Source organism: Cyrtonyx montezumae, unplaced genomic scaffold (assembly GCF_038088225.1).
Source record: "Cyrtonyx montezumae isolate F1298 unplaced genomic scaffold, pur_monq_1.0 scaffold_21, whole genome shotgun sequence".
In the NCBI taxonomy this organism is placed as follows: domain Eukaryota; kingdom Metazoa; phylum Chordata; class Aves; order Galliformes; family Odontophoridae; genus Cyrtonyx; species Cyrtonyx montezumae.
In genome coordinates, this window is record NW_027071948.1 from 1,162,803 (window position 1) to 1,187,095 (window position 24,293).

Consider the following 24,293-nt stretch of genomic DNA (forward strand, 5'->3'; position numbering starts at 1 on the left):
GGCTCCGCGCAGCGCTGCCCGAGCCCCGCGGCGGCGGTACGCGGAAGAAGGGAGAGGCAGGACCTACTTTTGGGCAGTTTTCTCGCCCTCGCCTTGGATCTCATCGTGTCGGCTTGCGGATTCCTCTCCTCCTCCTTGAGCCCAGAAGCAGCTACACACTATCTTCATCTCCCAAGCATTGTCAGTTTGGACACCTTCGCACATGCGCACAGAGCATTCAATCTGACACCCTCACCAGGGCCAAAAAAACTTTCCAATGTATTCATCATCATCGGGGTGGTTGTTTTTTTTTTTTTGTTGTTGTTGTTGGGGTTTTTTTTTTTCCTTCCCCTGTCCTATCCTCTTCTCCAGACCACTTATCTCTGCCCCCTCCTCTCTCCGCGCACCAGCGCAGCCTTCCCCCGATCTGCCCCTTTAAGACGGACGCGCAGCACCGCGGCCCCTCCGCGCAGTGCCCCTCCGAGCGGACAGCGCCCGCGGACCCGGGTGCCATCCCCGAGAGAGGTGATTATCGCTGTTGTTCCCGCTGCTCTTCCTATTACTAAATCGCAACGCCGTCGAGAGTTTGTTAACGGGCGTCGCCTCGGAACCGGGCGCCTTTTAAAACGCGCTTTTCTTTTTAATCCGAAATTATAATGCTACTGATTATTTACGGCAACTTCTCAACGAGTTCCTTTCTTTTCTCCCTTTTTACCCTTTTCCCCCTCTTGCCCCCTTCGGCGCGGGGGGGTCCCTAACTCCTAACCAACAACACGTCTCGCTTTTGTACGGGGATATTTATTTTAACGGCGGGCGTCGGAGAGCTCAGCGGTGAAGCTCTTCCTACCCCAATTTATTTACCCATTTGGACGCGTTTTGACCGGAAATATATATATATATATATAAAATAAAACAAAGCAAACCCCGCGTTGCGGCTGCCTGTGCCCCGGGGCCGGCCGGGCCCGACCGAGCCGTGCCGGGCCGAACCGGGCCGGGCCGCCCGGGGACAGCGGGTGCCGGTGCCGCTTTCTTCTGCGTTCCAGGTGCTGCTGGGAGCGCTCCCGAGGGACCGGCAGCCGCCTCGCCGGGGAAAGCCGAGAGACCCGCGGACAGCCGAGAACCGGGGGTGAGAAACCAAATATGTATATATAGATAGATAGATATGATCATAATGCCAATAAACCCAAACGGTGCCCGCCGTCCCCGGAAGGGAAGGTGGGGGACAGCGGGCAGCTCCTCTTTGAAGGAAGGAGCGAAGTGTAAATAGCCCGGTGATTGATGTGCTGTCTTTGACTGCGGAGAAAGCACTGTTTGAATTCAAGTGGCCAGGTCAGATGGTCACGGAAGAAGGTTGAAAGGTAGGATTTAATGAGATTAATATGGAGAGAGGGAAAGCGGGCTCCTTCGCCGACCTTCCCGAAAATAAAGGGGTCCGGGGACGCGCCGACGGCCGCGCACCGACGGGCGAACCCCGAGCGCAGCCCCCGCGGGGTCCCCCGGAGCCGCAGGTGGGACCGGGGCCGCGCTGCCCCTCCGCAGTGACCTCCGACTGCGGCCGGGAGCGGTGCGCGGCCCTGCGGGTACCGGGGCCCGCGGTGCGGGGACGGCGGCGGAGCGGGAGCCCCAAAGAGACACCGCGTCCGGAGGACGGGAAAGCGCAGCGCTGAAGCGGTGCGCGGGGGATCCTTCCTCGGAACGCGTGGGGAGAGCCGGGGTGGGTCAAGCGAGCCGAGCTCCGGGAAACGAGAGCCCTCGTGGCTGCGATTCACTGAAATATTTCTCCCCGCGACCTCGGCGGCTGCGTCCCTCCGAGGGGACGGGAAGAGCGCGGCTCCGAAATGCTGCCCCGTTCATTGCTGCCCTTTCCCGGCGGCTCCGACCCGCGCTCGGGTGCGGGCTCTGCTCGCTCCGGGTCGGGAACACAGGGCCCCGCTCCGCGGATCCGCGCGGGGCTCAATACGGCCCCGCCGGGAATTGTGATGGGGCCAAATCCCCGCAGCCCCGAGTTCCGATTCTCCGCAGTAAATAGTTCAGTTCCTGCGGTAAAGGAGCGCACAGCAGAGCCGCGCTTCCCCGGGACCCGCTCGCGGATATTTTAAGAGATGTAAAATCTTTTCGGGGCTGTGTGTGCGCGGATCCCCCCCCACCCCAAGGCTTTATTTGATGTTTCTGCAAAGGAAGGCACCGAGGAGAGATCGAAAGATCGAAAATCGCTGCGCGTCCCGGCGCCGCGTGGCCGAGCCGAGCCCTCGCGTTTCTGTTCTCCTATTTCCCTCCGGCTGCTGTGCCGGGGGGGTGAGGGGGGGGTCGGGGGTCCCTGCACCGGGGGCTTGGGGGACGAAGGAAAAAAAAAAAAAAAAAAAAAAAGAAAGCGAAGAAAAAAATAATAAAGGGAACGAATTTTTAAGTGAGGTGTGCCGGCAGAGGACGGCAGCGCTATGCCGGCCCCGAGCGGTGCGGGACTGGGGACACAACCGCAGCCGTCCCCATCCCGCAGCGCTGCAGCCTACACCTGTCGGAGCGCTTCCACCCGGAATGGGAAATTAATGTACGGGGAGGGAGGGAGAGGGGCCCGGCCCAGGTGGCCGCAGGGAACCCGCACCCCCCGGCCCCGCTCGGGGACCCCCGGGCAGCGATGCGCAGAAAGGTGCAGCCCCGACCCTTCTCCCCTCCGCGGTCCCCTGTGCCCGGGGTCGGCACCCGGCGGGCTCTCGCTGCCCGGCCCAGGGCTGGGGGCAACGAAACCCGCGCGTTAAGGCTCTGCAGAGCCCACCCCTCTCTGCTGTTTGCTTCCTGGCCCCGCTGCCACCCGTTGCAGCCCCGCGTGCCCCGCGCACTACGGAAGGGCAGCGATGCGCTGCGGGCACCGCGACCCCCATCCTAAGGCCGTCCCCGTCTCCAGCGGCCTCGGGCTCCCGGGGAGGTGGGGGCTCTCGGGACGCGGCCCTTCGCCACTTGTTGTGCCCGAGTTTAAGCGCTAAAGAAGATTAAAATGGTTGGGACAGCGCGGCTCGGCGGCACCTCCGCACACGCAGCGGAACCCCTCTCCCGCCCCGAGGATTTGCGCATAAATTCCTCATTGTTTCCGCGCGCCGTCGCGGGGAGATTAGAGCAGGAATTAATATTTTAAACTACGCAAATGCCCGTGGCACAGGACGGGTCAGCGAGCCCCGAGAATGTCACACGCTCGCCCGGAGCTTTTCCCTTCCTAATCTGCCATTAATAAGCGGAGGAAGCACCCACACAACGACCGCATTGTAATTAGGGGCTGCCTTAAACGCACGCAATCAAAGGGCGGCTCGCCCCGCCGGTGCCAAGGAATTTCATCACCTTTCGGCCGCGGCTCGAGCCCCGGCTGCGTGCTGCGGGCACAAGGGGGCGGCTAAGGACAGCGCTGGGGGGCGGCGGCCCGAGCCCCCCGAGCCCCGCACCCCCCGAGTTGGGCTGCCGCCGCCCTACACCCCCAGAGGAGCTCCATCCCGGAGCATTTCCCCCACTGGTTTTTCGAGTCATTTCGTGATTTTTATTTATTTTTATTACTCAGAAGCACTAGGACAGAAAAAGGCGTTTTGGGCGTTTGTGCCTCAGCCTTCGCTCATCGCCCCCTCCCCCCCCCCCCTCCCCTCGATTTATCCGCACGCAAAACCCGCGCAGCGCAGCGCGCTCCCGCAGCTCCCTGCCCCGAAACACGCTCCGCAGACGCTGCCCTTCTCATTTCCAGCACACAGCGTTGGCTTCTCCAGCCCTGAAAACACACGGCGGAAATCTCCCGCTCGGATTTCCCCCACAAGCCGTGCCCAGCTCCAGCAATCCCTCCCCATTCGTTGCGCTGCGCGAGGCCGCGCTGCTCCGGGCCGGGGAGGGGTAACAAACGGCCAAAGGAGAAGCGGCGTTCACGCGTGAATACCGAACATCAACCGCATCACCGTCACCACCGCGAAAGAAACGCGGCAGCTTTATTCCAAGAGGCGATTAAAGGGAAATTAAAGCGTCCTAACGATTATTTCTTTCAGACCGGCGGAAGGTGCGGGCAGCGGTGCGGTGCGGGGCTCCCGGCTGCGGTCGGGACGTCCCGCACGGCTTTCCCGGCCGCAGCACGCTGTGCTGGACGTGCCACGCGGGTGCACGTCGGTTTTCCCCTCGCGGTTATCAGACGGCCCTTATCAAGGTGAAGGCGCGGAGCCGCCGCAACGCTCTGGGGGCTCGCGGCCCCCACACCCCAAAAACAGCGTCCTTAATTCAAGCTTTACGGTCGGTGGGGGAGCGGACCGAACCCCGACAGCACTCCACGCGCTCCCCCGCCCCACCCGCTGTAACGGGCTGCCCCCCCCCGACCCCCTCCACCCCCCAGCTCGGGCTGCGGCGGAGCCCTCGCGCGCTCTCCCCCCGCTGACACTAGCTGTATAATTATTAGCTATTAATTGAGTTCAAGACCTTTTATGGCTATGGGAAATGAGGAGTCCGACCACTAATCCCGAGAAGGGTCTGCGCACAGCCAAGAGCTATGAAACAGCCATCCAGGGCTGGCTGGGCCCGGCCTGACACAGTGCCCCTGGGGGCGGAGGGGGGAGAGCATTAACGGGAAGGGAAAAAAAAAATCATTAGGTGAAAATTATAGAAACTTTAAACCGACGGATCGTATTTACGAGGTCCCTTCGGGGAACGCCCCTCGGACGCGGGAGGGGACAGCGGTGGGTCCCGGGTGGGGGTCCCCGCACGGCCATCCGCGGCTCCGAGGGACGCAGCCTTATCTTGCCGGGCTGCCACCTTCCAATTAAAGCGGCCCAAATTGCCAAAAGGCTGATTTGCATGCAAGGGGCTCCGCTCAAAGATGCTAACGCATTGTCTCCCTCTTAGAACTTAACATTTCTCTCTTCAGTCCCCACTTGAAAGAAGTTTTAGAACAGTATTCAAAGACTGTCCAAACGAACAAAACCTTCCCCTCCGCTCGGGAGAGAATTCCGGTGTATTCAACACGAGGGCATATTCTCAGAAGTCGCACATTTTGTTTTCAAGGCTGTATTGTCGGTGCCTTTTCCCTGCGAGCTTTATTTTTTTTTCTCTTTTTTCAGAGCGCGACTCAGACGCCTGAAAAAGATTATTAAAATTAAACATCATAGAGCTCCCCCCCTCCTTTTTTTTTTTTTCTTTCTTTTTTTCACTGTTTAGAATTTCTTTTCTGGAAGAGCTCTCCGTTGCATATCCCCCCCTAAGTCATAATTAAGAACACTTTTCTCTCGCAAACAGGAAAGGCAAAAAAAAAAAAAAAAAAAAAAAAAAAAAACAAAAACCCAACACCAACAAATCAACCCCGTCCCCAAACGCTGCTTTTGCTTTAACCGCTCGCAGAGCTCCGCTCCTCTGCTCAGATCCACCTGAAAACGGAGCAGCATCGCCCGTCGGAACGAGCTGACACGCGGCGAAGCACGGACACCTCCGCGTGCGGGGAGGAACCGCAAAGCGATCCCTAACGGGTTCCCAAACGCTTCCCAAAAAGCGACATCACCCCCCCCCCACCCCACCCCGGGGCTCAGAGATCTTAAAGGCGGACGACCCAACGAAGTGAGGATGCACAACTCCCTTCGGAGAGGCGACAAACTGCAAAAAGCCGCTGGCAGCTCCCTGATGATCAGCTGCTTTTTGTCAAGGTGCATAATGGGAGCAAACTGGGAGCCGACGGGACGCGAGCGTATTTTATTCATTTCATACAAAGCAGCTTGAAAATAATAAAATAAAAAGCAGTTTGGAGCACGACTCGGGGCTGAGGGGGGGGGGGGACACCAGCAGGGTGCGGTGTGATCCCCCTGGGGAGCAGCAGACAGCAAGGGGGCACACGGAGACCCACCGAGCCCCCAAGGGGACCACAATGAGCCCCCCAAGCACGGGGCTGTGCCCCCTCCCCACAGCCCCCCCCGTTTTTCCACCTCCTGAGCTTTCTCTTCACCTTAAAGCAGTGGGAGCACTCCCATGGAATAATGCACACAGCACAAAGAGCTCCTGTCCTCGGGTTGGTAGATCATAAGCAGAGATGGGAAAGTATTTCACAGTGCCTGGCGAGTTCCCGGGGCTGCCTCCATATTCCTCAGCCCAAGGGAAAGCCATCGGGACCAGGAGTTCATTTAGATTTACAAATTAATGAAGACTTACTGCAGAAAGTAACTCTCAGAACATGTGTTAAAACGCAACAGAAAGAATTTCATCGATTTCCATGAGGGATGGATTGTGTCCAGGAAGAATGAGTCAACCCCGTTCCTCCAGCAGAGCTGATGGAGCAGTGCTGCACTGCTGCTCCGGGGTGGGCAGCTCCACGGGAACTGAGCAACTCTCCTCATCACCAGAAAGCAGTGGTTTGGCAAATCCATTTCTCCCCCGGTATCACATCAGCTACAAGGAACTGCTCAGCCCAGCTCAGCCCAGCTCGACGCAGGGAGGACAGGGCAGCCCACGAAGGCACAGGGGAAGGGACTGAGGCTCTTCTGCATAGTGCAGCAACACCACCTTCATGGCTGTCAGCCCTTCTGTTACTTTTTTTCCCTCCCCTACCCACACATTTACTGTTAAACTTTACAAGGGTTTGGTTTCATCACCACAGGGGAGATAAAAATCCTTCATGCCCCCAAAGCGCTCCCTACACCAGCTCTGTCCCGGCACTACAGAGGGATGTGGTCCATTGCAGAGGGAAGAGCACCCAGTTTAACTGGAGAAATCTTTCTCCAACCACATGGGCACGTTCACTGTGGTCCTTTTCATTTTAGAGGTGGAAGAATAAGCTGCCACCTCAAGACTGGGCAAGCTGAAATCTCAGGGAACACTGATGGGAGCAACAAATGCTGCACTGTCAGTTACTGCCTGGGAAGGTCTGTGTGAAGTTGGTTTATGAATGCCACAATCCAGCAGTGCTTCTATCAGCCTACAATTGAGACCATGAGCATTTCAGCCTTGCTGTTTGGTTTTCACTCCGCAAACGGTCCACGTGAGCACTTGTGACAAGCCCACAGCAGCACAGGGAGCTCAGCAGCTTTGCTGCTGGAGCAAGGCACAGCTAGTGATAAGATAATTGATGGATAGTTTGAAGAGCCAAGCTCCGTTTCAAAAAGCAGTTAGAAAATGAAATGCAAATATATACAAAACATTTAATGGTTTCTGTGAATATAAATGTCCCTCTACCTTATGACTGCTATTTTCCAGCTAGCTTTCCAACCAGTGCAGTCTCTCCACTTCTGTATCTACAATTGTACCATTTATAAGGCAGTGGCCCACCTTGCCCATGTGCTTGTTCCTACAGTGACTCATATTCCACTGGGTTTATTCCTGTGAAGACTTCGTGTTAAAACAGAAACTCCACATTTTGGAAAACACTTGTTATTTTCTGTCAAAAACAGAAAGCCATGGTTTACATCCTGTGCAGGAGAACACCTTTCACAATGGGCACAGCATTAGAAGTAAAAATTTGATTCTTGGGTCAAATGAAAGCCTTGCTGAATAGCAGTGTTTGTCTAAAAAACTCTTTCTAGAAGAATAAACTCAGAGAGAAAACAAACTCATAAATTACCCAGCTAAAGCATGGCAGATTAACTTTACTTTCATGCTATTGATCCAAATCCCCTGCAATCAAACCACCCCCAAACAAGGTTACCACTGCTTGCAGGCAGCATCACCTGAATTTAAGGAGAAATTAAGTACCCACCACTGCAGTGCAAGCTGCCAAGCAGCACACAAAGCCACGCAAGCAGTCTGCACATCCCCAGGTTCTGCAGGGCAATTCCTTCCCTGCCTTCACAACTCACAAGAAGCAGCACATGGGCCCTGCCTGGGAGACCCACCCCTAGCACAGCCGTGCCATTTAAGAAGCAGTGGGGGGGCATGGCAGCTCCTCCTCTTGCAGACATGGGGATTTCAGCTTCAGTACATGTTTAACCACTACCAAACACCTGTGTTGGCAGTTCTGCAGGTGAAACTGTACCCAAATTACAAGGCCTTCAGAAATCAATTGTCTCCAGCACTGCCTGCAGAAGCTAAGGTCAGTATTGAGCTGCCCTCTCAATATCAAGAGGAGGAAAATATGGACAAGAAACTTTCCAGCTAATAATTGCAATTAACAACGAGCTGCAGATCAGGAAATCAAAGGCACTGGTCTCAAGTTCCAGCTCTACCTCATCATTTCTATACACCACAGAAGTCCAGGACACCTAAAAATGAACAAAGCACTGTCCACCCAGAGCACGTATTCACAAGCAGCTGAGCAGAGTCGCACCCCACACCCGCCATGCCACAGTCTGTGCAGGGAGCAGAACTCCAGTTCTGACAGGGATGGGGTGCCCCGGGTACGTGCTGCAAAGCCAAAGACCTGAGCATGTGCACTGAAATGCCAGCATCCCAGCAGTTCTCATCTCCCCAGCACTAAGGTTTCATCCACCCCCAGGCAGGGAGTCCATGCAGAGGAGCCCTGCTCCACACCGCTGTCAGACGGAGATGAGCTCCCACATTCCCCTTGCTCTCAGCTACACAACAGCACCAGAAATGCTGTTTCCTACAAACACCCCAAGCCTGCCTCTGGTTTTCACTGCAGACTGTTGAGTGCCCTGAAGCAGCTGTGTCATGAGCTGCTGGGCTACCACTCAGCTGCAGTTCGGTTCCTTCGGTATAAATGAGATGAGGAAATAGTTTCATTTCTCTAAAGTATAAAGTTAAATAGAGTGAACTGAAGTTTCTTTAAAAATAATGGAGTGAGATCACCCGTGCAGTGATTTAAATGCCTCCAATAAGAGCAGTGCTCGGGTTTAGCAAGTACAGCCCAGGGAATGGGAGCCCCAGCTCCAGCCTTTGGGGGACACTCATATGGGGAACATATTTTCTATGCAATTATTACCAACAGCTTTTTAACTCCACTCAGAATGAGAATCAATTACAGATCACAAAGTGACTTGACATTTCCAAGGGAATCTGAGTCTTAATTATTTCATTATAACAGTTGGCCAAACAAAGCATTGGGACAGAGAAGGATTCCATCCCCAGGCACTCCGGCCACCAAAGCCACCTGGTGGGGCAGCACGAGGACACAACACCATAAAACATAAGACACATTCAAAACAGCTTCAGGTATATGGACATCCCAAACCCACAGGACAGCCAGAGAGTAACTAAAACCCAGAGCACATGGCTCAAGATGAGATCCGTAGCAGTATATTCAGTGAGCAAAACCAACACTTTTGTCTCTAAGGCTGATGCATTTTATATATAAAAATCTACAATAAAAGATTTTTTTTCTGGGAAGATGAGAAAGAAGTTGGAACTTTTTTATGGGAGAAACAGATATACAGAGCTAGCTCAAAAGCTGAAAATCTCTCATGCCCTGGATCTATAAATATAACTAGTTGGGATTTTCTTTTGTACTAAATTTAAAGGAAAGTCTTTTCCATAGAGAGTTTTCTTTAAAACAAACTATGCCCCAGAAGGAATGTAATGACGGTGTTTCCAACAAGCAGCATGAATGAATTAAACAATAAATGCAGTAAGAAAGCAGCTGTATTTTCTGTAATAGAAGCAGATGGATTTGTAGCTCAGACATGGCCATGTTCTCAGGAAGATGAGGACAATGCCTGACACTTCTCACCCCGTTCCAGGGCCTTGGGTTCAGTGCAATTCACTCTCAAGCATCACAGAAACCTTTAAGGTCGGCTCCAGTGACCAACGAATTCCATGTTTTATTGCACACGATACCAAATCACTCAGCTCTCCCCTGCACATTATTTATGGTCCACACAGGAGAAGGGAGAGAAGAGAAATCAGCTCTGCCTGACAGTCAAGGCAGGTCCACCACCACCACACAGCAACCAGAGCCCAGATGGCCCTCCATGTTCAATCTTTCCCCTTTGGAGAGCAACCTCGAGGCCTTCTGCAGTGCCTCAGATCAGAAATCCCCCAGCTCTCTCCTCCTCACATCTCTCAGGATCCCACCACAAGTGCAGGGACTCCAAAGCAATCAATGCTGAGGGTTCTTAAGAAGCCTATAGCAATTCTGAATTGCTAAAAGACAACGCACACACGCAAGTCTATCCCAGCAAATTCTGATGTATGGGATGTGACACAACGGTGCAAAAAAGTTTTGGCAGAAGCAGGGATTTTAAATTGCTCCGCTCTGTTCTGCTGTGGTGGGAGTTTTAATGCAGTGTGCTTTGCCTGGAAGTGACACAACAGAGCAGACAATCATCTCAAATGTGTTATGGGGAAGAAGGAAACAATTTTCCAGCCCGAGAGGAGCTGAGCACAGTGCATTGCTTGTGGGTTAGGGCAAGCAGTGCTCACTGTGCTCGTGTATTGCCCAGGGTACAGCTCGTGGGGCAGCTCCTGGCAGCATCCCATGGCATGTGGAGGCCGTGGGCAGACCTCCTATGCAACACGGGATCCTTCAGTGCTGCTCTGCAGGTTGGGCCAGGAAGAGCCTTCTCCTTCCTCTCTTCGCCCTCTCTTTTCCTAATGAAATCTTTCCATATTATTAATGGCTAGGGTGGATCTATAGAGTGTGTTCCTTCCAGGATTTTCTTGTTTGCTGTAGTCTTCAAATTTTCCAGTTCATTTCCTATTTTCCTGCTCTCAAACCCCTGCCAAAAAAATCCCCGAAGCGCATTTTGGTACTCGAACAGAAAAAAGAAGAAACATTTGAGAACTGACATTTGATCCAAACTCTTGTAAATCAGTAGCAATTTTCCCCTAAAATCTGAGTCATTTCCATCAGCGAATGATGGATCCTCCAGGTGAGTTTTTATCTAATTAACCACGTGGATGCATTTTGATCACAAAGAAAGGCAATGCTGTATCAAATAATTTATGCGAATTTAATTGTCCCAGGGCATTCAGCCAAAATGTAAAGACTGGACTTATGAGAGTATTTAATCAGGCTCCTTTAGGAATTAATTGATTAGGAATGAAATTAATGAAATGGATTGATGCCTAGACATCCCCAATGACACCGGCTCCCATGGCCCAAGAAGAAACAGGTACCCAAGAAAGCGTTCCTCACTCACAGACTGGAATATGAGAAACAAAAGCAGCTATGTAATCCCCCATGGAAAGAATTATTTCGGTTTCATGTAATCCCTGACCAGAAAAATTGGAAACATTACAAACTGCGCTGATATTAGAGCTGGATGCACGGTGGTGCCAGCTGGAACAGGTCAGGAGCTGGGGAATTCCTTGAGACACTCGAGGAGAAAAAAATTCTGGCGTAATTTCATGGATTACTGTTGTTTTTAATCCCTTCCGTGGCTTCTGAAAGAAAATCTCTGCACGTGTAACTGCTCAGACATGGGCGCTCCTCTGTGGACATCAACTGGAAGCAACAGCAGTTGGACACGAGTCACAGTGGTGGAGCTGCTATCCTGTGAGTCAGGCTGCTCATTTCTGGGCACAGAACGGGCACTTCAGGAGCATCTGTGCCTCAGGGAGGGACCCTCCATTCTTTGCCTGCGAGGGAATAGCAGGTGATGCTCAGGGGCTGCCTGCTCTGCAGGGACAGGTGTCCCACCCGTGTGTGTTGGCCGTGCTCCACGTGGGCACAGCCCATGGAGACACAGCTCAGCCCGGGGCAGAGAGCTGAGCACTCTGGAGGTGCTCCAGAACTGCGGGGATGTGGCACTGAGGGACGTGGGCAGTGGGTATGGGGCTGGGCTCGGGGCTCTCGGAGGTCTTTTCCAACTTTAATGATTGCATGAGTCTAAGGAAGATGATCAATTAGCCAGAAACTGTGCACTTTGCTAAGTGGAGAGCAATAAAAGCCCATCAGCTCGGCAGCAGGAGGAATCTCTCTTCCCACTGTTTCTTTTCTTAACCTGTGTTTAAAGTCACTGATTGGGATGAACCCAGATCCTGGTGATTTGCCCTAGGAAAGCCATGGCAGCTCTGGAAGCACAGCCTCTCTGCAGGAGCTGGTGCTGAGCTGGTTCCTCTGCCGGGCTGGGACCCTTCCTTCCCCTCAGAAAGGAATAATGATCTCATGGCTGTAAGAAAAATCAGCTTTGACGTAAATCTACGGAACACAGTGGGTTTAAAGCAGCACAGCTGGAATCAGCATCTGGCCTACTGCCTGGGGTACCTTCAGAGCCCCCGATTCCTCCCTCCAGGGGCACGTGCTTCTAGGAAACCTATATTGCTTTGGCTGAAAGGCAGTACTTCAGAGAAAGTCATCAGACCACCAGCACCGGTTTCATAGTTCTGCTGTGTTGTTCTGAGAATTCCTGTTTTGTGTAGGAATTCGGGAATGACCCACAGAAACAACTTTGGCAGCGTGCGTGTTTCCCTTTGGATTTGTCGGGGCAGTGAAGGATCTGAGGAGCTGAGCGTTTCCAAATCTCCTCAGCTCATCCACATTACGGGGGCTAAGTGGCTCAGCAGCGGCTCCTCGCTTCGGCCTGACGCCGATCCAAGATGTCCTGAGAACCACAGCAAGAGATGGTTTTGAACGCCACCAAATTCCCCTCCCTGCTCTTTGTGGGGAGAGATTCGCTGCAAAAACAAGCAGTAAATCCTGCCGTGCTGAGGGCCAGGAAGATTAAGATTAAGACAGATGCTCTGAACTTTGGGATGCAGCTCGGCGCGGCCGGCCATGCGCAGGCTGTCAGCACACCCTCCCTGCTCAGACACAGGAGTGGGGTGGATGGGATGGCAGCACCACAAACCCATCCCAAGAGCACTGTGTGCGTGGGGCTGCACACCCTCACTGCTCTCCCGTGTTGTCCTATGCGAGCATCAAACTGCAGACCCCATCACATAGGGGGGAACGGCCATTAAAGACCCGGCTAACACGCACGCTGATTGTCCCACATGCTTTTCCAGTTAAAATATTTGGCCTGAGAATGTGGGAGGTAAAGAACTTAGATTTTGAGGTCTTTATGAAACAAAGCTCACATCCCCTGATTTATGCTCTGTGGGACTCGTTCTGTGTAAAACATTTAGCTCGCTATACTTTAGATAAAAGAAACATCCGAAGCATTGGTTGTTTTGGAGTTTCTCATTCTTCTCTCCCATATATCTTCATAAAACCTCAGCGCCAGACACAGTATTCTAAGTTCAGAGCCCCTCCCCGTGTTCCTGCACTCCCTTTTCCCCAACAACATCCACACCAGCACTGAGATGCACTCACTGCTCCCAGCACCACGATTATACACTTTGCCACTAAGTGAGGACATGGGACAAAGTCCCTGAAAGCAGAGCATGGAGTGGCAGCTTCTCCTGGCTGGAGGAGCACAGCAGAAGTGCTTATCTCAGCAGACTCGGTCCTCAGCACATGTGACGGATGCATCTGTCCATCTCATCACAGAATCACACAACCATTCAGGTTGGAAAAGACCTCTGAGATCCCCAAGTCCAATCCCACTGACTGTTGGCCCTGGACCTCCACCACGTGGCTGTGTGCTGGGTGCCCTGAGCAGCCACAGCTCCTACGGCTGCTCCTGTAGTCATAGAGACACAGCCCTCAGAGAAATCAGAGTCAATTTAGGCACCTAATGCTGGGATGCCTGTGAGTGAATTGGTTTTGAATTAATCGAGTACAACAAGGCAGTGAAAACCCACGGAACATGTTGGTCTGGAAACTGCTGCAGCCCTGGGGACGGAGCGACAACGCATACTTTACCCCTTGAATTTTTTATTAAGGGCTGGGTTTTTTTTATTTTTTATTATTGAATATGAATATTTTACACATCCAAGTTCAGAACAATGCTTTTTTTGGCTGCCTCTGCACTTTTCATGGTTGTGTACCCTTGCATTGCATAACTGAGAGAGATCCATTTACACACAGGGGGAAAGGGGACTAAGGAAGCTCAGCAAGGCTAACTTTACTGTCTGTGAAAAAGGGAAAAAAAACGCTCTGAAGATTTCCAAATTAAAAAAAAGAAAAATAAAGCCCACATATGAAATAGTTGCACAGGATGGCTTAATAAAATCTGCGTGTGCACATGGGTGGGTGTATGTGTGCGTGTGCAATGCCTGCAGAGCTGAGCATCACCGTGGGGACACAATGCAGCTCCAGGCCTGTCTCTGCTCTCCCCACTCTGTGCTCAGAACCACCTGCCCATCCATCACCATCCCCTGCTCTGTGCTCACACAGCCAGCCTGGACCAGGGCAGGGACGGGAGACTGGAATAATACAGATAATAACTATTTGTCTAGTGGGTATTTGAACCCAGCCTTATTATTGTGCAGGTGACAACAGGGAGGAGAGGGGGAAAGCAAGAGCTCTTGTGCATTTCTCAAGAGCTCGCAATGGGCAGGGTGATAAGAACAGTATTGTTTTGGGTAATCAGTGCACATTGTCCCAGGCTGACACTGCTGCATACCAATAAAACCTTTAGATTCACAGGGAATGGAGAAAGCGCAAAATGATGAATTGTTTGACATTTAAAAGAAAATAAAGGGCTGCCTCTGGACTGAAACTTAAATGAGTCTTGGGGAGGGAGGGAGGGAAGGAGGGAGGGAAAAGTTACTGGGAGCAGGCTGAGATGCTTACGTGAGTTTAGTGCAAACTTCCCTAGTGATTCTGTTTCTGATCTTCAGCAGACTGCAGCTACTTTCCGAGGCCAGGATGATCCCAGGCACTCACATGTGTGCCCAGAGAATGGGTGGGGACAGATCCGAGGGATCACTTTCTGTGTCATGAGGGCGAAGGGAATGCAGTCCCCCATCACTGACACATCTTCAATGTGAAAATGCAGTCTAACTGGAGTAATGAATTCCCAGTGCCCTGCGTGGTGATGGAAGCACAAGGTGACCAAGGACTGGAGAGGCTGATAAAGACTCCTGGAACACATGCCAACGTCTGCTATCTCGCTGTGTGCCCTTGAGCAAAGTCATGTCTCTGTGGTAAATGGAAGCAGCCAGGCCAAGCCAATCCTGTGGGTGCTACATACCCGTAATAATGGTTTGTTGAATGATTTTCGGCTGAGAGGAGCTGAGCCAGGTCCTCGATGTCAAACCATTTTGGTGTCGGTGAACCCATTCCTGATTACACTGGGGAGCACTGTGCTCTGCAAGGTGACACCCTGCTACAGGCACACGCAGCTCTGCTAGGTGTCACTCTCCAAACACGTTTTGTGTCTGCATCAGTTGTGCAGTTATCGCCCTGGCTGCTTCGCTTCCCTCCTTCCTGACAACCACCTTGACTTGCACACTCTCTCGGGTTCCCTCTGCTTTCCAGCACTGTTTGCATTCGTATTTGCATTAGATTATTGGAGCAGGAGTCTAAACACTTAAGTTACTGCAAATCCCTCCTCATATGGAAGTCAGTGAGCTGTAAAATATTTAAACTGTCTACAGTTGTACCTCGTTTGTTTACATATATCCAGTGGGCTGCTAAAAGGTAACATACTGTAATGGGGGAAAGATCCAAGATTGCTGATTCAGATTTCGTAACAGCTCTGAAAGAGCTCTGCATACCTGCATTGACTTGATGCAGCAGGGTGTAGCTCCACTTTCTGAAGCTGCAGGGCCCGAGCGGAGCAGCAAGGAGATGCATCTCACCCCAGGCCCACGGCTTTGTGCTCTGGGGTTACCCACAGCTCACCCTCCCCTCCTTGCCTGTGTTCTCTGCCCTTCCATCTCCCCCTCCTCTCCCACTCGCCGTGCTGGGGAAGCACTGTGGGATTGGGGAGCAGCTGAGCGTGGGTTGGACGTGGCCCCATTCACAGCACTTGTTACTCCATGGAAAGCAGAACTGGGATCCTTCAAGGGGCACGGAGGAGCAGAGGGATGGCAAATCGGTCCCAAGGCAGCAGAGGGCATCAATGAGTTTGAAGATTCACCTCCAGCGCTGAGTGAAAGCAGGCAGACTCTGGACTCAATAATTCACACAGCACATTTCAGCTCTTTTCCAACTTGTACGTCGGTCTCGAGCGAACCCAGCAAGTTCTCAGATGTATCTCAGGGTTTCTGAAACAATTCTTGAACAACACGTAAGTCATAGCACTAATTAGTTTCACAAATTGTCAGGAGGCTTCTACTGCCTGATTCGATGCAGTGCACATATTTGCAGCGTAGATAAAGATGATCTCTGCTAAGACACCGTTGTCAGATTACTTGGATGCAAATTTCATTGCCAAACATTCACACCTTTGCTATGAATTTCACAGCTCCCTTTGGAAATCCAGTCCATTAGCCGTGGTATTTATCAAAGCTTATTTTTTTGGAATGCTCAGCACTCCAAAAAACGCTCGGTGAGCTCAGCAAGGCAGATTTGTTTGGTAATTCAAGCAAATATTTGCAGCATTATTTTGTCACTTCCCCTAGCTGCCACTGAGGAAGCAGAAAAATAACATCTTCTAATGTGTTCAGCTTTAAATGAGAAGAACCAGTGCCAGCAAGTGCCTCCCCCTTCTCGTGGATGCCCAACATCCCCAGGTTTGTCCTGGAACCCACTGAGAACACAACCCAGCTAAGTATCTTCTGCCTTGTGTGCTCTGATGAATTACTGATCTTGGCATTATATGCCTAAAGGAAGTCCCACGTGGTCCTTGTGCTAGAATAGCAGTTAAATCCCACAGGTGGGCAATATTTTACATGATATGATGCAGAAAATCACATGGTGAGGCCACAGATGGCACAGTAGGGCTGCAGCAGCCAGACCCACTTTCTTCCATTCTGTAAGCAGACCAAATGGAGAGGCTCAGTCCTCTCTGAGCTTCTCCAAAACTGCCACAGGCGATGGTGAGGGGTCTGCAAGCCCCACGGGCCCTCTATTTCTCCATCAGAGGACTCCTTTTGCTCTTTGGAGGTTTACGGTGCGTGGCAGGGAGCCAGCCCCCCGGGCACGGGCTGGAGGTGCCTCGTTCTCAAGTGTTTAAAAGTCTGACAAACTGTTTGCAGTTCTAGCAGGGATCAACACACTCCTAGAATTAAAACCAACATCTTGGAGAGCAAAAATGCTCTGAACAAGGACTCTTTCTTCAACCCAATGCACAAGGGATCTTTCTTTACTAAGCTATAAAATCACTTACTACGAATCAATTATTTTTGCACTGATTTATTAACTGCTCTCCAGCTGTTCAGATTGGCACTTAAGACAATTCCTGGATGGTCATACTTCTCAAAGGAATTTCCTCTGGAGCACTGTTGGTCCGATTTCGCTGTAGTCCTCCCTGGTCACCCACATGTTCTGACATCAAGCTGGCGAGCAACGAGGCACCAATCCACACGGAGTGCATCCGATTTTTTGGTGAGGTGATCTTGATGGGGGTCGTGCTGTGGATTTCTGCCTGGAGCTCCTTCAGGAGCCCCTCCTTGAAACCTCAGAGAGGCCCTCACAGTCCTTCTGTCGGGGAGAATGAACTCGCACATGACATTTTCAGGCTTCTGCTGCATTTTTTGGATAGGATCTAAAGCAACGTAGCACAGCTTCTCCTTCAAACCCCTGACTGTCTCCTTTTCTGTTGTGCTCACGAAGGAGTGCCCCGTCTCCAGGAGGAGCCTGGCCAGGTACTTGGTGACCCCTCTGCCTGCAAAATCCAGCCTGGTAACGCCCTGCAGCAGGCAGCTGCCTCCATGGACGGGGACGGTGATGCTGCCACCACTGTCCAGCACCATGCTGGTGGTGTGGGTGCTGGCATGGAGGGCTGCCAGCCCCTGCAGGGCCACGTAGAGCACGGGCACCTGGAAGCTCTCAAACATCAGCTCAGCCATCTTCTCTGGGTGGGATGGAGGGTTGAGGGGGGTCTCGGTCAGCAGCACCGGCCCCTCGCTGGGCTCCACTCTGAGCTTGTGTTCGTACAGGTATCTCCAGATCTTCTCCATGTTGTCCCAGGATGTCACCACTCCGTTTTCCATCGGGTACGTTAAAGACAAAATCCCCCTTTTGGACTGGGCTTCCTCCCCGACGTACCAGGCCCTGTACTCCATCCCGATCATGACAAACGTGAATCTGGGGTACCCCACAATGGTAGGAATAACAGAACGTGGTGCCTGCTCCCCTGAAAGCCCTGCCTCGCACTGCCCAGAGCCATTGTCAAAAACCACCACGGGGGCCCTGGCCACTGCCACGTGTGACACTGCACACAGCATGGGCAGAGCTGCCGGGCACCCAGCGGCACCGCAGCACTCTGTCCCTGCATCACAAGGGGGCACGGCCCCACCGGGCTCACAAAGCCCACGGTGGCATCCACAGTGGGTGCTTGGGAGGGGAGTTGGGTGTTTGCACTTCCCTGCTAAACTGCGGCGCAGAATCAATGCATTTTTTCAGGCCCTCAGGCACCGAGAAGGGTCGGCTACAGTAATTGCATTTGCATTGATTTATATTTGGATTCTGTTTGGGGGTGTGCTGGGCTTCGAAGGGAAACATTTTTAATGAGGTTAGAAATAACACGTGGTCTAGCTTTCAAATAGAAAAACCCAGATATCTCAAAGAGGGAAGAACCCCCAGCAGAGGTGTGCTGCTCCCTGGGTGTGTGTCAGCTGGGAACCACTGCATTCCTGTGACGGCGAGGAAGGAAAGGGAAGGGATGGTGAGGCACATAAGCAGCTTTCCATTGTGAAAGCATAGCTGGTGCAAAATCGTATCAGAACTGCTTGCTGGAGTGCTCATCCACACGCACCTGAAGCTGCTCAGGGAAGTGATGAGGGCAGCACCAGTCCCAGGGCTATGGTCTTTGCAGGAATCACTTCGGGACCAGATACTCTAAAGCCTTGAAAACCCGTTTGCCCTATCCACAAGGGAGAGGAGAGCCATGAGGCAGAGGTTTGGAAGCAAAGATGCAGACAAAGCTGTGCAACACGGGAGGCAGGATCACACAGGGCTCCCCTCGGAGGAGATGAGCAGTAAGAGGAGTCAAAGCCCCAGTTACCAATGATTTCATGTTTTATTTCTGCAAAGGATTTGTCAGCCAGGAAATGCACAGCAGCCATAAACACCTTTTGCTCAGTCAGCCCTCACCAGGGCTTGTTGCTCATGCTTTGCTATAAAGACATCCACTTGGTCTGATGTTCTTAACAGCATTTCCTGTGGACGACAGCTGCTCCGAAATCCCCGTAGTCCCTCGTGGTGATCCACATTGGTTTGAAAGAGGTCAGGCAGGAGAGGATGGAGGCCCCGGCCCACATGCTGTACTTCCTCTCGGGGGGGGGGGGCAATGATTTTCATGAACATGCCTGAAGGCACTTGCAGGTGCATCTCCTTCAGGATGTGCTCCTCCAGGTCAGGGAAGAGCGTGGAGCCGCCCGAGAGCAGGATGCTGCCATGTCTTTTATGATATGTTTTGTATGATGTCTTATATGATGTGTTTTTTTGGTAAAAACACAGCAGTGGAAAACAGTTTCTGCCTCTTGCTGGTTTAAGAATTCCCATCAGCTTTAAGCAGCACTTGTCACACTGCTCACTGAGAAGGAATCCCTTCCCCTAATGAATCTCTGAGCTAGGATGCTGACAACTGACCCTCCTGCAAACCAACAGCACACAGCTGTCCTCCTCGCATCCTTCCCCTTTCCCTTCAGCACTCTGCTGAACTCTCTAATGGAACGTTTTGAAAGAGGGTTACAAATATCCTGGATCTTCACCACCGATCCCCATTTTGCCTCTCATTATTTTTTCCTATTGCTTCAGGACAAAATTTCCCACAGAAGGAAGTTCCTATACTTTTGAATCCAATTGGCTTTGACAATCCAAATCCTTTTACAGAGAAAATTTCCTCTAAAGAAAAGAAGTCACCATATAACTTCAGATCGAACCCTTGGCTGCCACAGTTTAATTGCTTCTCCTTGTGGCTCTTAATCCAGGGCAGCTTCAAAGTGAGGGTGGCTTCTATTAAATTTAATTACTTTTTCTTGCAGCTTGCATGGCAAAGGTGCCCGCTACTAAAGGAAGGTTACGAATCAGAGGCAGATTCCAAACAAAGACATACTTGAAACAGCAATTTAAAATGTAGGCAAATGATCCCCTTGTATGGCATTTACACCCCAGATGAACCACTGAAGAGGAAAACAAGGGAGCAGCTCTGTGCATGGTATTTCCATTCTGCCTGGATTCCAGGCGCGCTCGTGCTAAATGCCACGCTATCCATTTTAGCAATTTCTCTAATCCTCTTAATATTTGTGTACATATATTTCAGCGTGGCACACTTGTTTTCATGCATGCTTCTATATTAGTGTCAACAGGTGTCCTAATCACTTAAGAGGCTGCTATATTCATCATGCTGGAAGCCCCATTGAGTCCTGCACGGCCTGCCTGCAGCTTGCAGGGGAGCACTCTGTCTGGAACATGATGTTTGGTATTAAAACAGGGAAATACTGACTGTGATCATTAAATGGCAGTTGAACCTAGGCGCAGGATCGCTCATCTGTTCCTGCATATTGCTTCTGTCATAAATTGCCTTAAAAAGGGTAAGCAGGAGTCAACTTTGTTCCTACAGGATTTGTGATAGAGTGAATGAAATTGCTGTCTGTGCTCAGCAGAAGCAGTGTGTGCTGCCTTCACAGAGGAGACACTGGGTAGCAAAAACGCAAAGATAGCAAAACATGCTGGTTTGGGGCCATTCTTGCTTGCTTTATACTCCAATGCTGAGCAGGTTTCCACTTACCAGCTCAAGCATGCCCACGTGCTCTGCTGTGTCATGTCACTGCTGGGCTCCGTCCTCCTCCATAGGTGTCCCCTGTGTGAGCCTGGCCAGCTGTGATGCACTCTGGAAGGTCCCCATTTCCCTGTGGTAAAAGCAGAGGGAGAAGGATCAGCTAGCTCAGTCTGTGTGCCCACACCAACACCACTGCAGCATCCACAGCAGCAGGAATGAAAATCTACGGAGTGTCACCAACAAAAGAGAGAAGCAAGCAGCACCAGGCTCTGGCTGAGTGATGTTCCTCTCCCTGCTCTGCTGCACCAGATCATTTTGGTATCTTCCCTGCTTCTTCTTTCTCAGTATACGACAAGCTTGAGGAAGGATTCAGGAAGCAACACAAACCTTACATTCAGAACACCACCACAAGTGGGGGACACTGAAGGGAAGGGGGCCACCTTTCTCCATGCCCCCAAACCCTCAGTTGGTGGCTCACTGCACACAGAAGAATCAAACACAGCAAATGAGCAATGGGCTGCATCAGGTAGGGAGAGCCAGCAGGTCAGGGTGGAAGGCCAGGGAGACAGAGTGAAAGAAATCAGGGGCAGAGCGAGCTCCCAGCCAGCAAGAAGCAGTAATCACCATCACAGATGCTTAGCTCTAACAACTCAACAAGATCCCTTTCTTCACATAGGAGCTGTGTTTGATTGCTCCCATACTTGTTTCCATCCAAAATCCCCATTTCGCAAGGTCTTCGTGACACTCCAAATACCCACAATGCTCTTTGAAGTTGAATTTTAATGTGTTTATTGACACCAGTTATGATATTTCAAAACATATGGGCTACAAATTGTTACCATGCACTCCTGGTGTTTACAGTAATCCCCATATTAAAACAAACTCAGCCTTTCCTGATGATTTTATATCTTCTCACTGACTCACTTGCCTGTGTTTATTTAAACTCCTGTTGAGCTTTTCTTCAATATACATATATATATACATATATATTCAACACTTTTGAAACACAGAACAACTATCTGCAGATTTCGTAGACTTCAGAAACATTTCACATCCATTTTTATAGGCACCACATGGCCCAAACCCTCCTCTTCAGCCTTCCCTGCAGATCCTTGATGTGCAGCATGGCTTTCTGTGCTCGTACCCAGCAATTAACCCTGCACGTGTAGCTCACAGAACCATAGGATCATTAAGGTTGGAAAAGACTTCCAGGACCAGCCAGTCCAACCCCAACCCAACACCAGCGTGCCCACTGAGCACAACTCCCAGTGCCACATCTCCACACTGAGCACCTCCAGGGGTGGGGACCCACAACCCAACCTGGCAGGGCAGCAAGTGACACTGCCTCATCACTCTTTTGGAGAAGAAATGTTTCCTACTACCCAACCTGACCCTCCCCTGGCACAACTGAAGGCCATTCCCTCCCATCCCAGCAGCTTGGCCCAAAGGTGCCCTCTGAGCTCTGCGTTGGGATGGGCTCAGTCTGCAGGAAGGGAAGGTGCTGGAGGAACGCACGAATGCCCATCCAAAAGGGTTTGGTCAGCTCTTCCTTCCTCTCACCTATCCCACGAGGGCACCTCTGCTGCTCTGACCGACACCAGGAAGGAGGGAGTGCAGCCCAACCCCATTAATGGCCCCAGAACGTTTCCAGGCCCTCTGAAAAGCAAAGCCAGAGGTGTTAATTTTGGCAGTGAACAAAAGCACCGGGGGAGTAAAATCAATGTTCTCTAAATAGAAAAAAAAGACTCTAAGCAGAGGGAAAACACATTCATTTTCTAATTCCTAAAAGCTATTCAAGGGAGGGAAGTGAAACTGTAAACAAATTATAAAATGTATAAAAAATTACAACTCGTGGCCCATTGAAAGGAAACTTAAATTACTGCACCACTAAATTGGAGCAGCTCTGAGGACTCAGCCGTGCTCCTCTACTCTTTAGGCTCACAAAGTCTCACTGGTATCTCTAGGGGTGGCTGGATTTAATAGTAACATCTAAAATGCAATAAACCCTGCAAGTGATGAACAACTGGGACGGTGTGGAACCCACTGGGATTCAAAGTTAATTCAGACAATTTGGAATTCAGCATCTGAGGACCACTCAGACTTTGCATGTTGTTTTCCACGTCGGAGAAAAAAATGTAAGATCTATAGCGAGGAACGATATAAATTATGCATAAATAAAAGTCTTTGGGTTGAAAATTAATACATCTGAAATAAATAGTCTTGATCATCTGAAAATGAAAAGCGCAGGAAACTAAATCAGGTAAAACAATTTCAGCTTGCTGAGCTCCAATCGCTCAGCCACGAATTAACCTTTCCTGGGGAACTGGGAGGGCTGAGGCCATGGAGAACTCCTGCTCCTACAGGATGCACACAAAGAATTGCAGGAGGAGGAGAAGGTCCCCTTCACCCGCTCACAGGTGGTGCCCCAGCTCTACCCATACAAGAGCCTTTGCAAAAGACAGTGGAGATGCTGGGATTTTGAGACAGGAGAAAAGGGAAAGCAGAGCTGTGCCCCTGGAACACCATTAACTCAGCCCTAAATGCATCCGGAGCTGTTCGTAAAGCCACATGCCATTACTTCCAACTGTATTCCAATGGCCAATATTATGCTCAAATTGTTAAAAGCTGCGTCCGAGGTATGAAAGCGACAAGTGGAAAGCATTCCCACGAAGTATGCAAGATCTCTGGAACCGAGCCAGTGGTTTAGGTCAAAACTCAGTCACATGTCCTGCTAGCTGGTCCGGGACATCCTTCACATCCAGCTAAGCAAACAGCGCCCAGAGCCCCGCGCCAAGTGCCAGCTCCAGCTGGCATCCCGGCACGCTCCGTTCTACAGTTGCTGCAGTTTTGGAGGTTATGAAAAGTTTACTAATGAGAAACATTTCAAGATGCTGTGCCAGCAATTTGGGCTGAGGGAAGAGCCGTCGTGACACGAGCAAAATGAATAGCTTTGGTGGAAAGCCTGAAACGTCAGCTCCCGCGGAGCGGCCTCTGCACCTGCACACCCCAGCAGCTCCGAACACCAAGAGCAAGCACACAGATTTCTCTTCAGCTGTTTACATTGTGCTTCCTAAATATTTAAAACCGTTGATGAAATTAAAGATGACTCCTCACCGCGCTTTGTTCCTCAGTTATTTGGTCTGTTTGGGTGTGGCTCTCCTGTAAACATGGATTTCATACGGCCAAAGGGCGGTGGGGCACCGAGCAGCCAGGCTTCCTCAGCAAACACTTTCAGGAACCCACAGAAACTCCAACAACCTTCCCAAATTTTGGGGGAAGTAACACACTGATCTGATTTCTAAGGAAGAACCCCTCTCAAGCAATGCTGTCCATGCACCAGCACCGCCAGCAGTCGGCTTCCAGCATCCTTTCCCATCTTCACATCTCATATTTTGGCACTCAGATCTGACCTGTGTGCTGCCACCAGTTGTGTCCTCAGCATCTCAAAGAGCAGAAGGAACAGACACGAGCTGCAGTAGCTGAGGAGGACGGGGGCTGGAGAAGCTGCAGTGCTGGCATCCTCTGGCATCAGCTCCAGACACAGAGTGCCAGAGGAGAGACAAGGAATCACCACATCAGGTGCTCAAAACAAATGATTTAAAGAACCTTCTCAACTTTGTTTCCCAAGTTGTCCCCTGGCTGGTGCTCCAGCTGGCATCCAACTGATATAAAATAAATAAAACCACAGTTCCTATGGGATTTCTAGCAGAATGTTTGATACTTTTGAAGAGAAGGCAGAAACAGTGGAAGGGCAAGGAGAACCTCCGTTCC

The 24,293-nt window shown here is 51.2% G+C and overlaps 1 protein-coding gene, 1 long non-coding RNA gene and 1 pseudogene across 2 annotated transcripts in view; 1 reads left to right on the plus strand and 2 right to left on the minus strand.

Annotated features, from left to right (window-relative positions):
• Positions 1 to 271, minus strand: part of PRDM16 (PR/SET domain 16) — a 192,367-nt gene extending 192,096 nt beyond the window's left edge. The window contains exon 1 of the mRNA XM_065737906.1: positions 68 to 271. Within this exon, the coding sequence (XP_065593978.1) occupies positions 68 to 104 (37 nt within the window). The 5' untranslated portion in view covers positions 105 to 271. The remainder of the gene's footprint in view (positions 1 to 67) is intronic.
• A 528-nt stretch (positions 272 to 799) lies between these two features.
• Positions 800 to 7,149, plus strand: LOC136049487 (uncharacterized). Its single transcript, XR_010622308.1, has 2 exons — positions 800 to 1,105; positions 6,737 to 7,149. It is a non-coding gene; the product is annotated as an uncharacterized LOC136049487 (long non-coding RNA).
• A 9,904-nt stretch (positions 7,150 to 17,053) lies between these two features.
• LOC136049772 (uncharacterized) lies at positions 17,054 to 18,006 on the minus strand (annotated as a pseudogene).
• Between the last annotated feature and the right edge of the window lie 6,287 nt (positions 18,007 to 24,293).